Source organism: Anoplophora glabripennis, unplaced genomic scaffold (assembly GCF_000390285.2).
Source record: "Anoplophora glabripennis isolate ALB-LARVAE unplaced genomic scaffold, Agla_2.0 scaffold31, whole genome shotgun sequence".
In the NCBI taxonomy this organism is placed as follows: Eukaryota; Metazoa; Arthropoda; class Insecta; order Coleoptera; family Cerambycidae; genus Anoplophora; species Anoplophora glabripennis.
Genome location: NW_019416897.1, coordinates 1,100,585 through 1,117,036, shown reverse-complemented (window position 1 = coordinate 1,117,036; position 16,452 = coordinate 1,100,585). Strand labels below are relative to the sequence as shown.

General features: G+C 34.5%; 1 protein-coding gene across 2 annotated transcripts; it reads left to right on the top strand.

The window, feature by feature from the left end:
* Positions 1–184: 184 nt before the first annotated feature.
* Positions 185–16,158, top strand: LOC108905741 (bromodomain and WD repeat-containing protein 3). 2 transcript variants are annotated; one of them, XM_018708747.1, is made up of 20 exons: positions 185–277; positions 336–394; positions 450–479; positions 578–869; positions 931–1,091; positions 1,149–1,480; positions 1,694–2,011; positions 4,105–4,522; positions 5,222–5,447; positions 8,044–8,155; positions 8,245–8,373; positions 8,444–8,606; positions 8,668–9,033; positions 9,628–9,873; positions 9,953–10,164; positions 10,223–10,389; positions 10,913–11,312; positions 11,383–11,630; positions 11,802–11,953; positions 15,260–16,158. In XM_018708747.1, exons 1-20 carry the CDS (start codon positions 244–246, stop codon positions 15,944–15,946), a joined length of 4,752 nt encoding a protein of 1,583 aa, XP_018564263.1. In that variant the 5' UTR covers positions 185–243; the 3' UTR covers positions 15,947–16,158. The 2 variants fall into 2 exon arrangements, with proteins under 2 accessions (XP_018564263.1, XP_018564262.1); XM_018708746.1 differs by having other exon boundaries at positions 9,604–9,873.
* Positions 16,159–16,452: the final 294 nt, after the last annotated feature.

The window sequence follows — 16,452 nt, the reverse complement described above, 5'->3', positions numbered from 1 at the left end:
CATTTTATATAAAGGTTATTGAATATTGATTGATATTGAAAGAAATTCGCTACCCCATTCCCCACTCTATTGCATTTTGCGGGACATTTTTTATATAATGGAAATTATTACTAAGGATAATTTGATGTGATGATAATCATGAATAAATATACAATCGTTGTCAAAATGATAACCTAAAAGAAAATGTAAATAGTAAAAAACTAAATATTAGAGTCATAAAAAGAAAAGCCAATTAATAAGAAAATGGAAGCAGATAAATCATTAACTCTAATTAGTGGTAAGATAAATTGGTAATTTCTGTTATAACAACGTATATTGATTTTATTTATTTTCAGATGTATATTTTCTAATACAAAGATTTCTCTCTGCTGGCCTACTAAAGAAAACATTGAAGGTATGTTTTGAGATACAATTTTTAAATTTGTTAATATTAACCAATTAAATTTTAGGTGTTCAATGAAGAACTGGAAGAAAATAAGGTATATTGTAATACATAGTTTCCTGTGACAAAATAAATTTCAATTTATTGTTTATTTTTTTTTTAAATTAGTATTACATATTTTTCTTTCATTTTCAGATTTTACCCAGACGTATTGACTGGGAAGGAAACGAACATGAGCGTACTGTTGAAGACATGATAAAACAGTTTCCAAATATACGTCCTGATTATTTACTGCAGTTATGTTACCAAGCAACTAATTCCTCGGGAATTACATTGTACAATAATAAGAGTTTTTCTTCATTTTTAAGTTTTAAACCAAATATTTATAATGAGAATAATGTGTTGATAAATTTTAGGCAGTACTTTAATTATGTAGCTAGGAAACATGGGGTGCCAATACAAAAGTTAACATCCTCATGCAACATAAGTAAGTATATCCATCCTTAAAAAGTTATTTTTATCTCAAATATACTTTTATTATTTTTTAGTTAATTCCATTAGAGGTAGGGAAGTTTCTGGGCCACTTTCACGGCATAGAGCTATTTCTCCAAGACTGTACGAAGGTATACGTATACAAAGAACAACATTAGGACATTTATCGGCTGTATATTGTCTGCTTTTTGATCACTCGGGAAAATATATAATTACAGTATGTATTTTTAATCTTTCATATGACAAAAAATTTAATAAAATACAATTTCTTTAGGGTGCTGATGATTTGTTAATAAAACTGTGGTCAGCATATACTGGACGTCTTATCGCAGCATTTCGAGGTGCTAATTCTGAAATAACGGATATCGCTATTAACTCGGAAAATACATTGTTAGCTGCTGGATCTATCGACAGAATTTTACGTGTTTGGAACCTGCAGACTGGGACTCCTCTAGCAGTTTTGACAGGGCATACGGGAATGATAACTTCCGTAAATTTCTGTCCAACACCATCTTGGGGCGTCAGATACTTAATAAGCACCAGTGGTGATGGATCGATTGCCTTCTGGACATACACTTATGATTCTTGTGGAAAAGTCGAGTTCAGGTAACTAAAACAGTATCATTAAATATCTACTACTTAAATATTATCTAAATAAAGTGCAAGTACCGATAATGGTCTAAATTAAGTGATCTTACCGATTTTTCCTGATACAAATTTTTATAGTTGTTAAATCTGATTTTATTAGAATATTGCATGTACTTTTTGAAAATTATGCAGTGGTCATATACCCCTTAATTTTAATTTGTGAATTTTTAGGAACACTCCGATTTTGTATCAGGAGAAAATAAGGCCTGGGCAAGCGCAAATGATATGCTCCTCGTTCAGTCCAGGTGGCACTTTCTTAGCGACAGGTTCAGCCGATCATAACGTACGAGTTTATTACATGAAAGGTGACGAAGGTCCCCATCGCATTTTGGAAATAGAAGCGCACAGCGACAGGGTAGATTCCATCCAGTGGGCTCATTCCGGTTTGAGGTTTCTGTCGGGAAGCAAGGATGGGATGGCGATCATTTGGTGGTTTGAGAGGCAGCAGTGGAAGAGTATTCACCTGGATATGACAGCAAAGCTTAGCAAGTAAGAAAATATGGGGTTTATATGTTTTGTATGTCAATTTTAGTTTTTCATGTCCTGAGGTATGTTTGTTTTATTTGAATATGGCTCTGCAAATTGATAGTTCTCGAGATACAAATTTTTCAAAAATGTCTGCTTTTCTAAAGTATCTTTCAAGACGTTCAATACCGCATGATGAGATTTATGTAATGAAAGTGGTAAAAATTAATTGCACACGGATAGAAGTACGTGTGCTAGTGGAGAGATACGAATAGTTTCTCTCAAAATCCCAAAAATTTATTTCCACTGATTTTTTATTAAATTCGATCATTACGTGTTGTCGGAATTTATCGATCCTTGAATTCTTTCTGTGAGGACATGCTCATATAGCGCATGTGCAAGATTTGTTATAAAAGTCATGGGATTTGGTGGATATTCGAGCACTAGGACTTCAACAGTGAAACATTGCTTGTCGGAATGGAGATTTGTAGTTTTATTTTATTTTATTTTATATTAAAGTCAGCTAGCTTCAGGCAAAACATCGCTCATTGTAACAATTTACTAGCATAACTAGATAAATAAATAAATAAACAATTTTCAGTGCTCTGAATATTCAGTAACGATCACAAATAAATTTGTTTTTAATTTTATACAAATTTTATAATCTAGGTTTAATTCTGTATTAAAAATGTTTGTTTTATACGCAGAAATAAACTGAATAGTTGCGCGTTGACTACTTTCTAAAGAAACATTGTCTTTGTTGAGCGCGAATATCAACCTTGTACCATACAATGTATAGTTAAGCAACTGACGCAGATCGAAATCAGCTTGTATTTCGCTTCACTTCGTAGCGTTGTTTACGACAGTTGTCATGGTAACGAGGCGGCCATCGCCCATCGCCTGCCCAACAGTTTATATGATACATCGCTCAGTGCACGATTATAACGGTTCTTTGTTAATATTTGTTTTGTGTCAATAATTGTAGAAATGTTTCCTATGTATGATCCAGTATGTATTTTATTGGAAACGCCATTTTCGAGATGGAAAAAGGATTTTTTTAAATTGCAAGAGACCTGTGCCTTCTCTCGATGTTGAAAATAGGGGAAGTCAAAAGACAAAGTGTACGTTCTGAAGTTTCGGAATGAGTGGTATTCGGAGTATAAGTGGTTGTGTGGAAGTATTTATTTAAAAAAACTTTTCTGTGTGCCGTGTTTAATTTTATAAAATCTAAATGAAAATCCTTGTCGCGAAAGTCAGTTTTCCAGATTCATTTTTAGTCAATCAATGAATATGCTTCGCCTATTCTTAATGTCACGAGCCGCCACTGAAAATGTTGCTATCTTGTGTCAATTTTGACACTTCATGTTAAATAGGAAAAGCAATCAAAACGCTACGACACTAATGTTCTAATTTGGATAGGTCCGGATTTGCCTAAAGTTGTTCGAAATTGTCAACAATGGATTCGTTCACACAAACTATCACTTGAAGTATCTACGAAGTTTTTCCCAAATTATTTCCATGACATTTTCTAGGTGTTCACACGTAAATTCTTTGCCGTGTTCATTTCAATCTTACCCATCAAATTTTTAACGCAGCCTTGTAGGTAAAAATCACATAGATTTTAGTCTGGAGAACATGTAGTCCATGGTAATGGTCCATTATGTAACCTATCCACTTGATAATTATTTAAACGGTACCAATACCTCACATTTAAAATAAAGTGAATCTTTTGTGACCATAATACTAATAATACTAATAACAAACATATCAATAAATTGGTTCTATTGTAAACATGAGCAATTTTAAACACAAAAATGCGATGAAAACTGAAATCGCTATTGCTTTTATGAAATTGACATTGAATTTTTTGTTGAGGCTTTTAATAATTCAATATTTATAAGATTTTTCACAGATTTTTATTCGAATTATTTTAGATGGCTTTTCCTTCTTCTTTAAGATTTCTGAAAAATGTCACTTCATAAATATTTTTATTTTTTGAGTTTTACGTCACAATAAAAGGAAATTTTTGTAGTAGTAGCTGAAATTGTTAAATTAAGGTTATTTAGATTAGAATATTCAAGATCCAATCTTTCTGTACTAAATTGAGTATTTATTAGTGCAACAAACACTTCCGAACCGGACCCAAAGAAGCTGAAAGTGACTATGGTCTGCTGGAACAAGTCCGACGACTGTGTCGTAACGGCCGTCAGCGATCACACGTTAAAAATTTGGACCGTGATCGGTGGACAATTAGAGAAGATCCTTCCCGGACACACGGATGAAATCTATGTACTGGAGTCCCATCCTCATGACAATAACATAATTTTATCGGCTGGGCACGATGGGCAATTGTTCATCTGGGACATCCTGAAGGGAGAAATCGTGTTTAGATTCTTGAATACTATAGAAGGTCAGGGTTATGGGGCGATATTTGACGTCAAGTGGAGCCCGAATGGATCCATGATAGCGGCTTCGGACTCTCACGGCCACATACTTACCTTCGGGTTTGGAACTGGGAGCCCACTCTTTGAACAAGTACGTAACTTTAATTAATTTATCATAAAAATGTATAAAGATAATGTATCTCAGGCGGCTGCGACTGTGATTCACAAATGTTGTTCTGGAACTACTAACAGGGGTGCACGCACAAAAATTTGAAAAAATTTTATTTTATTGTTCTTACTCAGTTTCTACAAAGAAACACAAATGTTGTCTTGCTTCTCCACAACACAAATGTTGTCTTACTTCACCATAAATTAATATCCATCAATTCTGAGTTACTATACACGTAAGCCATTTTTGACGCTTGAAAGACTATTGTACACACTATCGCAACAACGATAATACTAAAATCAGATTTCAATATTCAGAATCACCTGGGACCATAGTAGCCCAGCAATGTAAATATTGAAAATACTACAACTCCAATAATTTTTTTCTCGGAAACTAAGGATTTTACAAAAAATTTTTTTACGATATTGACTCCATTTATCATGACACATCTATTCATAAATTTTTTTGGATAAGTTGTGTATCATCCTGTATCTAATTTTTCCTTATATAAATGTGTAGCGGTAATGAAAAACCTCCAGTTAATAAAAACTGAATATATAAGGAACTTGTAGGAAAACTGTTTATTTTTAAATTTTGAGAGCTAGCTAGTGCATGTCTATTGATGGTATTACAAGCAAATTTCAAGCAATATTACGGAACATATTTTTATGAACTTTTCAGCTTCCGAAAGAATTATTCTTCCACACAGACTACAGGCCCCTGGTTCGGGATTCCAACCATTACGTTCTGGACGAACAGACACAAATACCTCCACATCTCATGCCGCCTCCGTTTCTGGTGGATATGGACGGGAATCCTTACCCACCCATGTTACAAAGACTGGTTCCAGGTCGGGAATTCTGCAATGTTGAACAACTAGTGCCAAATATCGTTATTGGTAACGAAGGTAAGTATTGTTGTTTTTCATAACACAGTTTGGAAGTAATCAGTGAGAAAAATCACTTTAAATATATATGTATTTGTTTTAAATGCATGCTGTGTTTGATTGTAGAAGGTAAGTTTTTCTAATCGTCTCATTTGTTATTCTCTATTATGTTATCTATTTTTCTCAAAATGTATCCAAAATGCTAAATTTTTTCAAAATTAATGCTTTAAAATCAAAATATACAGTTAGACCAGGAAAATTAGCAAAAAAAAGAGGAACTCGAAAAAATCCCTATCCGTGATATTATTGTAAAATTGTCTAAAGGAACATAATACAAGACATCTCTCGTCTCGTGAGTCAGAAACTTTTATTAGCTAACTTTTCTATTTAAACAAATAAGTGAGGAAAACAGTTTTTTCATTTTGCAGAGAAAACCATCAATTTTAGCGAAAAGTGACTCGCAGACAGCTTGTAAGGAGTAAAATTATCTACAAAATGAGACTTGTTAAATTAAAATCGGTTAATAAACAAAAAAGTTATTGCAAAAAAAAACAAGAAAAGTGCCCATTTTTTAATTTGTTTATAACTATCGCATTTATTGTTAAAATTTTATAAGACCTGTGACAAGTTGAGGGTTTTGTCATACTTTAAAAGTGTGCCAAAAGTGAGTACTGTAGGTGCAATAGTTTTCACACAATTCAATTTGTTTATAACGGAGGCTCCAAAAGTTATGAACTTTAAAGCCTCTGTACAGGCGTTAATTTTCAACCAAACATTATTCTGAAAGCGTTATTGTAATCTTAAAGACGTAATTAAGCGACCTATTAAAAAATATCACTGTTTTTTTGTCATTAACATTCTCAAATTTGTGCATTAAAAAATCGTGCGTTTTTCGCTTATAAACAATTTGATTATTTTTATATATTAAGCCAAAGTAAACTTATTTTTTCAATATTTTGTTAGATATTTAATTACGATTTAAATGTAAAATTAAAGTAAAAATTCACAAATTATTTTCAAATTATTATTTATTGTTAAAAATATTTGAATTTATTGCAAAATTCTCAAAATTAAAAAATCTTGAAATTTTAATATATAAAGTTTTTTTATTATATTTATTACTAATTTTATAAAAAAAAAATTTTTCCACAATCAAAATTAATTCAAAAAATATTAATCACAACCATTTTCAATAATAGTTATAATGCAATATAATACAATTTAAAATTTAAAATTTTTTCTATCTTTATGAAAAATAACTTTTTAAATGAACGATAGCTTCATTTATTTATTTAATATTAGTAAAATAATTCCGAAATTGAAATTTTAATTGATATTTTGTTTAACAATAATTTTTGTGACATTTTTGTAAATTAAAAAAAATTAAGTATAAAAGATTTTTCTGGGGTTCAGGGCTATTCTACGAATTCGTAAATATGCCCATTGTTATTTTTTCGTTAAGCTTACCCATTTTAAAAAACAAAGAAGTTTCTACGATGAATAGAAGCCGAGATATTGCAAAATTTTACAGCACGCATCAATTTGAACTTTGGATTTCACTTTCCTCGGGCGCGCGACTCGCTTGAATGAGCTTCCCCCACCACCACGCCGGACATTTTACTTAGCAAGTACCTTTTCTTTAAAGGGCTCGTGAGTCATTAATTTTCCACATTTTTCAATGTAATTCACAGGAAATCGTAGTTTACGTCGTAAACTTTATTTTGCGATAAATTCAAATCTTAATGTTTATAAACAACTGCGCTACGATTTAAAAAAAAATTCTTATCTTGGCTCCTGTTGATCTTAGAGGGTGCTTTTTTAAATTTGTATTTTTTTGCCAGCTATTAACGCCTGTATAGAGGCTTAAAGTTCATAACTTTTGGAGCCTCCGTTATAACCAAATTGAATTGTGCGAAAACTATTGCACCTACAGCGCCCACTTTTGGCACACTTTTAAAGTATGACAAAACCCTCAGCTTGTCATAATTTTAACAATAAATGCGATAGTTATAAACAAATTAAAAAATGGGCACTCTTCTTGTTTTTTGCAATAACTTTTTTGTTTATTAACCGATTTTAATTTAACAAGTCTCATTTTGTAGATAATTTTACTCCTTACAAGCTGTCTGCGAGTCACTTTTCCCTAAAATTGATGGTTTTCTCTGCAAAATGAAAAAACTGTTTTCCTCACTTATTTGTTTAAATAGAAAAGTTAGCTAATAAAATTTTTTGACTCACGAGATGAGAGATGTCTTGTATTATGTTTCTTTAGACAATTTTGCAATAATCTCACGGATAGGAATTTTTTTGAGTAAAAATTTTATTTGCTTGGCCTAAGTGTAGAACAGCCAAATAGAATAAATTCAGTATCTCAATTATTGTGCATATTTATAAAAAAATCCTGATACGCGTCTATTTTTTATTCTGAAATGACATCTTGCTACATAAAAATTTCATCAAAAAATTTAACCTCTTTCGATATAGCTTGCCTATAGTTATTTTTTCATATGATGAAAATTTGGGAGATTTTTAGAATTAATTTGAAAAAATCTAAAGAAAAAAAAGCGTTTCAATTGTGTAAATAAAATTATAAACGAATGAAACGTTTTTCCCAAAGGAACGCAGGAGGTTATTCAAGACATCCCCCAGAACCATTTACCAGCAGTTTTGGAGGAAAATCAAGACGAAGATTTACGGATAGCGGGATCTTCTTTCAGGCCAGGCCGAAGGTGCGTCTCGTCTTTCAAAATTTTCCTTAAAATTCGTAATATAATCAAATACGTTTAAATATATAAAATTACAGTTTTTAAAATTCCAGAAATAGGGACACGGAGAGGATTCGACATAGTACAGGTGAATGGCAAAGGGATCCTAACATCGAGTGGAAGAAAAACGTCCTTGTACAAACCCTTAAGAAAAGTATATTGGACAGGGCCAAAGAAGTCAGGTAATTTTACTTCAAACGAACATGAAATATTTTCTTAAAAGTAAAAGAAAATTTAAGACGTATCTTGTAGGGAGTGTATAAAAGACGCCGAGATGGAGGAATATCAGAAGCAGCTACGACAGCGCCCTCATATGATCAGTATAAATACCTCCAACAATATCAAGAGGAAGGAAGAGAAGAAGAAGAAGAACAGTAAATACGTTACGAGAGCCACAAAGACTTACGAATACAAGGCGAGTTGCGATTAACAACGATTTTGCGGTGCACAAATTAATAAGTGAAATTTTATGTTAGGAAGAGGACCACACGGAATCTTCTGGAGATTACTCCGAATCGTCCGGATACTCCGACTGGATGGCCGAGGAGGGTCTGGAACCACCAAAGCGGTCGAAAAGACGGCAAGTCGTTCATAGTAAGTCTTCGGACCAGGAAGATGATGAAGAGGACGATGAAGAGGAAGAAGAGGAGGATTACTACGACGACGAGGATGAGCCGAGGAGTAGTAAGGAAAACCATGTCAGCAGGAGCAGCAGGGAAAACAGCAGGAGTACCAGAGAAAATCACAGTGGAAGGAACAGCAAGGAAAGCTCGGCCGGCAGAAGTAGCAAGGAAAATCACGTGGGGACCAGCAGTAAGAGTAGGGAGAATGGCGTGGCGAAAGTAAGTTACTGTTTTAAACTATGCATGAATATATTAATATTTTTCGTGACAGTGTTCCGTTACTTTCCATAAACTTTTAAACAATGACTTATAGCCCAGTAAATGAAAAAAAAATTGTAAATTCATTTCAAATTGAAACTTGGTTTAATCGTTAGTTTATACAAAAAGAAATAATATTTCCTAAAAAGTATCAGTTTAAAACAACAAGATCATTGTTTAGACAATGATTATATTGTAAAAATTTCAAAAAACGCAGTTTCCTCCATTTCAACGCAGATTTTCTATAAATAGTACTTAGTTTTAAACTCAAATTACTTTTTGATGTAAAGAAATTTGTAATTTATGAACTTCAAAAGCGTCAAATTACAAATTTCTCTTCGACAAAAAGTAATTTGAATTTCAAACTACGTCCATTTTTATAGAGAATCTGCGTTAGAATAGAGGAAAGTCTATTATTTGTGCATTAATTCATATTTAGGCAAATTGTGCAATAAAATCTATAAAAATGTATTGCTGGTTGCCTTTTTGCTATACCTCTTAAAAGATGTAATAACTGATAACAAAAAACAGGTACCTCCAAAGTCTACCCTTCAGGTTCCAAAGACGGCCATGCCCTCCACCAGTGGCATACCACGAAGTAAGATGAAAGTGTCCGAACAGTACAGGCTAAGCGAGTGGCTGTCGGAGACCAGACCTAGGAAGTCGCCCTATTACCCTCAAATGGGTGATGAGATCGTCTACTTCATTCAAGGACATCAACTCTACTTAGATGCCGTTCAATTGAAGAATATATACGAAATAAGCGCTAAAGACTTACCTTGGAACAAGATGCCAATTCGGGTGAGGATCTCTGTCAAAAACAGCATGTTTAACATTTTATGTAGAATTTCGCTTAATGGCAAAGGTCCAATTGTTTCAGGACCACGAGTTTGTTAAAGTGATAGGCATCCAGTACGAAATCAAACCCCCGAGACTGTGCTGCTTGAAGTTGGCACTGTTGGATGAGGAGGGTCGATTGACGGGCAAGGTGTTCATCGTAAAGTACCACGATATGCCCGATGTGTTGGATTTTTTTGTTCTCAAACAGATGTACGACATGGCGTTGTCGAGGAATTGGCAAATCGGCGACAAGTACGTTCAAGTGGTTGATTCGACATGGTTTTTTGCAAATTGAAAAATTTTTTTGTAGGTTTAGGTGCATGATTGACGACGAATGGTGGATCGGTCACGTCATCAACAAATCGCCCGCCAGCGAGCTTTACCCGTATTCCTCTTTCATGTGTTACGAGATAGGTTGGAATAATGGGGAACAGGAGCGGATGAGCCCCTGGGACATGGAGCCCATTGACCCAGAAAGTGAGATGCATTTTAGTTTCTTTATACTAGGACTGCCAGGGGACCGCCTAGCCGGGTGTTTTAGCCGGTGGATTTGGATCTGCCGAGGCAAGCATCACGGACGCAGGCTGGAATTTGGATGGGTGACCTAAGGCAGGCTCGGGGACGTGGCTCTGGCAGCCTACCAGAGACCTGGGTAGCCCAACATTTGCCGCATGCGTGTGGTCCCCGATAAATGGTAATGAGAACAGAGCAAAGAAAATCTCTGTAACTCAAGACCATGCTATCATACATAAACTGTACGAGACTTTGCCACCAAGCCACCTGTGTAGTAAATAGGATGGTTTGAAGAAAAGTACTTGAGTAATGAAGGAGGGTGTACAAGGGACCTAATAAGGTCTAAGTGCCGCGGTGGTAAAACAATTCCACCACCCTCCGACATACATACATGCATACATACTAGGACTGCGAATTAATTTTGAAGGATTTTTTTGAAAATTGGTCAAGTCTCCAGGGGCTACTCTTAAACTTAATTTTCTTCCAGGACTCCCAGAAGATGAGAACCAGTCCGTTCCGGTATTGGAACCAGAACTGAATTCTATCATATACAAATCCACACCGGAAGACTGGCCGAATAGCAACAGGCAGTCGGTCACGCAACACATCGTGGCTGGCATTACGACGGTCATGGGCCTGGCAATCGCGGAGCCGTTCCTCGTCCCAGTAGACATCAACGTCTACCCCTCCTACGCCTTCGTCATTGAATACCCCATAGACTTGTCAACTATCAAGTCTAGGTTTGAGAATAACTTTTACAGAAGACTGACTGCCGCGCAGTTCGATATTCGGTATCTGGCGACCAACGCGGAAAAATTCAACGAGAGGCACAGCATTATCGTGAAGCACGCGAGGATTCTCACCGAGCTGTGTCTCAGGATTGTTAAGTGAGTAAAAAAATTTTAAAATGCAGGTTCGGACATATCGAACGCGTTAAATGTATTTGTTTTCTCGCAGGCACTCTTCGGAGTACGTGGATGTTCCTACGATCTACCACCAACTGGTGGATACTTACGATTCTTCGGATACGGAAGATGAAGTCGAAATCTTACCTTCCAGCAGTAGAAACTTACGTATATTACCGAACAGATCTCTGAAAGACGCCAACGATTGGAAATTGGAAGCTCGCAACCTTATAGATGCGTTGTGGGATTGCGAGGATTCCGTGCCGTTTAGGGTGCCGGTTAACCTACTGAAGTACCCAGGTAACCGCATTTTATACTCAATATTAACAAATCGTGTGTTTGGACTTTTAAAAAACCACTTTATAAGTTGTATTTTGCTTTATTGGCACATTGTATATTTATATACAAGAAACAATCGAAAAAAGAACACAGTTGTTTCTTTTAGAAAATTTTACCATTTTTCCTTTGCAGACTATCAAAAAATGGTGAAAAATCCAATGGATCTTGGAACAGTAAAAGAAAACTTGATAAACGACAAGTACGAAATCCCTCAGCAGTTTTGTACGGACATGAGACTTATTTTCCAGAATTCTCGTCTTTACAACACAAATAAGCGGTCAAGGGTGAGTATAATTATTTAAAAATGTACTAGAAATATACGGGGTGTAACCTTCAATGGGGTTCATATCACACATAAATTTAATGGTTAAACACTTTATAAACAACATTGCACTGCGCAAAATTCTATTTCGATTCCAATGAAAACTAATACTTTATGAAATTTCCCAACATTACAAAACATCTTATAAACCGATAAAACTAAAGTAAAATACATATTCACCATTTTTGTTCTGCCGAGTTAATGTTAGTCGTTTGTTTTTTACAAATAAAAGATGTAGCTCTGAGCTACATCTAGTGGGTAACGCTACTAACTGTTTGAGATCTACAACGAGCCCAAAAAATGGCAGAAAGCGACCTGCAGTGAAGCTTTAAAATACAACTAGTCTACGAGTTATACGTATAGCCTATAGATTAGTTTCCTGCACTATCATCCTTTGCTCGTCCTTACAAGGGCAACACCGGCCATGCTTTCAGAGTACCAGGGATACAGGTCACTCTCTGCCATTTTTTGGGCCTTTTTGTAGAAATTGACCATTAGATGTAGCACAGTTGCATCATTTATTTGTACTCTATAACTCGTTTACATTTACTTCCCATACTTGCTATTTACTGTAAGCATAGTCCACGGCAAGCCAAAAAAGTACATTTTTGAAAAATTTAAAAATATTAATTATTTTTCGAGATATATTGACTTTTTGAAAAAAAGGCGTTCTCGATAATTGGCTAGATTTTCTCAGCAGATGATCCTACAGTAGCGATTTTTGGTTAATTTTCTTCTTAAAGAGTTATATTATCATGCTGTTAAAAAATTTCGACAATTTTATTAAGTCAAAAAATTACTGAAAAAATTTCACTTTTTTTGGGTACGTTTTTTTCAAATAACTATTTCAATTTTTACTCTATGACGACTTTTATAGAAAGAAGTTGCTGATATTTGTCACGAATTAAAAAAAAATGTTTTTCTATGACCTTCTGGAGCCTTTTTTATTTAAAAAAAATCTAGAAGACGTGAAATACTTATATTTTCAAGAAATAAAAATAATAGAATATTTTTCGTTGATTTTTCATATTAGTAATTGTAGTAGTTAGTAATTAACAACAAAATTAAGGTATTACATGAAAAATAGTGTTGTAATAATAAAAATTTAAGAAAAATGTAAATTAAATAAAAATTAAATATTTTCGGGACTATTTTGCTTCTAAAGGGAAAATGACTATAATATTTGTGTTTATCTTGTCAAGCTATCCTAGATTAAGTATATAAGGATTTTTGTACGTGATCAAGAAGTCGAAATATCAAAGGTTTTGCAAGCGCGAGCCATTTAGATAGCACGTCATTAGTTTCCAGAGCGAGCGCGCCTGAACGCTTTATTTTATTATTCAATTACTGACACTAAAAATCAGTGAAGCATATCTTATTATTTTTTTCTTGAAAAGATAAGTATTCAGTATTAACCTCCATCCAGCGAGTCGTCATAAAATGTTAATTGTGTCCTGTACATTTTTTTTAAATAAAAAAGTTACTTCGGCTCCAGAAGGTCGTAGAAAAACATTTTTTTTTTAAATTCGTGAAAAAATACCAGCAATCACGTTCTATAAAAGTCGTCATAAAGTAAAAGTTGAAAGTTATTTGAAAAAAACGTACCCAAAAAGAGGACAATCTTTTAATTTTTTTTTATTCTCAAAATTAATAAAATCTTAAAAATATTTAAATAGCTTGGTAACACAACTCTACGAAGAAAATAAACTAATAATCGTTACTGTAGGACCGAAAAATAATTCATATTTTTTTATTTTTCAAAAATGTGGTTTTTTGACTTGCCGCGAAGAAAAAAAAGATTTTTGATGGTTTCTTCAATATATCTCAAAAAGTAACAAACCAATCGATGCATATAAAAAGTCAGTCGATAGATCTTTTTAAAACCTACAACTTTCTCATTAAAAAATTTTCAAATGGAGCTATAGTTTTTTTGTTATTTTAGAAAAACTGTCACTTATATTTGCTTTTTGTGCACCTAGCACCCTGTTGTCATATCACATCAAGTGGATTGTTATTATACAGGGTGATTCAGAACTTATTAAAAAAAAAAAAAAAATTCTGGATGTACAGGGGACTCTTACAAATACAATTTTACAAAGAAAAAATCAAAAAGGGCAATTCGAAAATTATTTAAAAATACACTTCTGCACGACACTGGGAACTGGTCCACTGTAAAACGTGACCTGGCGCAATGCGACCGTCACTGCGACAGTGATAAAAACGGGCAAAAACTTGAAGAAATTTCGCAAGGAGAAGAATAAATAGAATTTTATAGCACCTATTTTATTTCAGCAAAATAATAAAATAATAAAATAATTTGACATACCTGATGTTACAACAACTGATCAAAATTTTGTCCAACGACGTGTAAACACATTTGGGTCCGTTTTACTCAGTTTCTATGGACTAATACAAATACTGTCTTGTTTCACCATAACACAAATGCTTCACCATAATAAAAATGTTTTCTTGCTTCACCATAAACTAAAATGATATCCATCAACTCCAAGTTGTTATACACACAAGCCATTTTTGACACTAACTACTAAAAAACTATTGTAAACATCGGATTTCAGTGTTCTGAGTCGCTGAGGCCATGTGGCTCGCCATGCGTGTTACGAATGACGCTAGAGACTACAGTTGTCCAGCTATGTAATGGTTGAAAGCACTACAATTTTAATAATTTTTTTCTAAGAAACTATAAGGATTTTACAAAATATTTTTTACAATATTGACTCCATTTTTTATGCCGTATCTATTCCCAAATTTTTTTGGATAAGTTGTGAATCGCCCTGTATACTTCACATATGTCAGAAGTCATTGATACTGAGATTCGCCAACTAAATCAATGTTTTAAAAAATTGTAACAGATACTTAAAAAACACCCAAAAATTTGTTTGTTTGGCACTCCATCTGCTTCAACATAAAAAATTATGGTGACTTTAAAAGAACATGTTGCAAAGTCACAGAAAAGCAGTCTGTTCTTATGAAATTATTTTCCATTGTAGTTTCGCTCTCTGCCTCTCTGTTAGTTTCTTATAATTGATTTAAAAAAGTAATAACAGGGAACATTTATAAATGAGCACATACAATCAAGTTCGGGAGCTGCCCAGTGACGTTGTAGACAATTTAGACAAAACTGACGATTGATTTGATTTAAAACATAATTTTAGTTCAGTTTTCTGTACAAAAAACTGTCCCTTACTTAAAGTTACACCATTTATAAATACAAAGACTGTTCTCAATTTATAGTTGCACTTTTTCTCAGATCTATGTAATGACTGTCCGTCTGTCGGCCATCTTCGAGGAATACATAAAAAAAATCATCTACAACTGGAAGGCTGCGAAGAGAAGGAACAGTCGGAGACGCCGGTCCAGAAGCAGTGCCAGCAACAATAGCTCCATCTCCTCCTCCATTTGCTTCTCCAGCGACGAGGAAAGGAGATCTGTAGTAGTCGATGAAGGCAAAGAGGAGATCGAAAGCGACGACAGCGACAATATGCCCCTGACGGTACTGAGGAGTAAGACTAATACCGAATCCGACACAAGCCAGAGTTTGGACAAAATAGTGCAAAGATCGAAGAAAAACAACCCCGATTCCGAGGAAGAGTACTGTCCGAGCTCGAGGGGGAAGAGGACGCAGTATAAGATCACCACCTCAGAAGAGGACGAGGAAGAGTTGTCGAGCGACGAATCGGAGCAGAGTAGCCGGAAGACGAACCTGCGGGCGCGGCCGGTGAGGAGGAAAGTGCACCTGTATAGGAGTTCGGACAGTGATGACAGTTCTAGTGTGAGCACGAGAAACAAACGGCAGAGGTTGGCCTCGGATAGCGACAGCGACAGCAAGTCCAGCCGGGCGCCGAGCAATGACGGCACGTTCATGTCGAGCGTGAGCAGCAGGGGCAGGGTGCGGAAGCTGACGGAGAGGGCGAAGGCGCTCTTCAAGAGGAGGTAACCGCCTTGTGGTGTTCCATTTTAAATCGTTCAGATCCTATTTTTATAATTCACTTTGTATCGTTTATTTCGTCTGTTAGGTTTAGAGATGCAAACCAAATTTACAAGGTAATCCATAAGTTGAATTGTGATTTCGTTTCCTATTGTTGATGATGTTTTTATTTCGCGGTCATGATGATAGTGTCTTTATAAGGTATCATATTTTTTAATAAAATAATCTTCTATACAATCGTTCGAGTCATTTCCCGGCTACCCGATATTTAAGCTAAAATCTCACAAAAACGTTATAAATTTTAACTTACCGTAAATAATTGTTAGAATATTAAAGAGTGACCACAAAATCCGCCTCTTTTTGAAACTTTGACAGAGGCGACATGAAAAATCCTAAAAATATTCTAAAAATATCCAAATACTCGTCATGAAAAATGAAAATGAGCATCACTTTCAGTTTTTCGAAAATTTTTTGAAAATCACCCTTATTTAGGGGTTGAAAATACAAAAAAAGTG

Excerpts from the sequence above, each read along its gene's own strand:
- LOC108905741 (XM_018708746.1), top strand. The coding sequence starts at position 244 with ATGGAAGCAGATAAATCATTAACTCTAATTAGTG. Across the intron at positions 480-577 it reads AAGAACTGGAAGAAAATAAG|ATTTTACCCAGACGTATTGA; the intron begins GTATATTGTAAT and ends TTTCATTTTCAG. Across the intron at positions 8,156-8,244 it reads TCTTTCAGGCCAGGCCGAAG|AAATAGGGACACGGAGAGGA; the intron begins GTGCGTCTCGTC and ends TTAAAATTCCAG.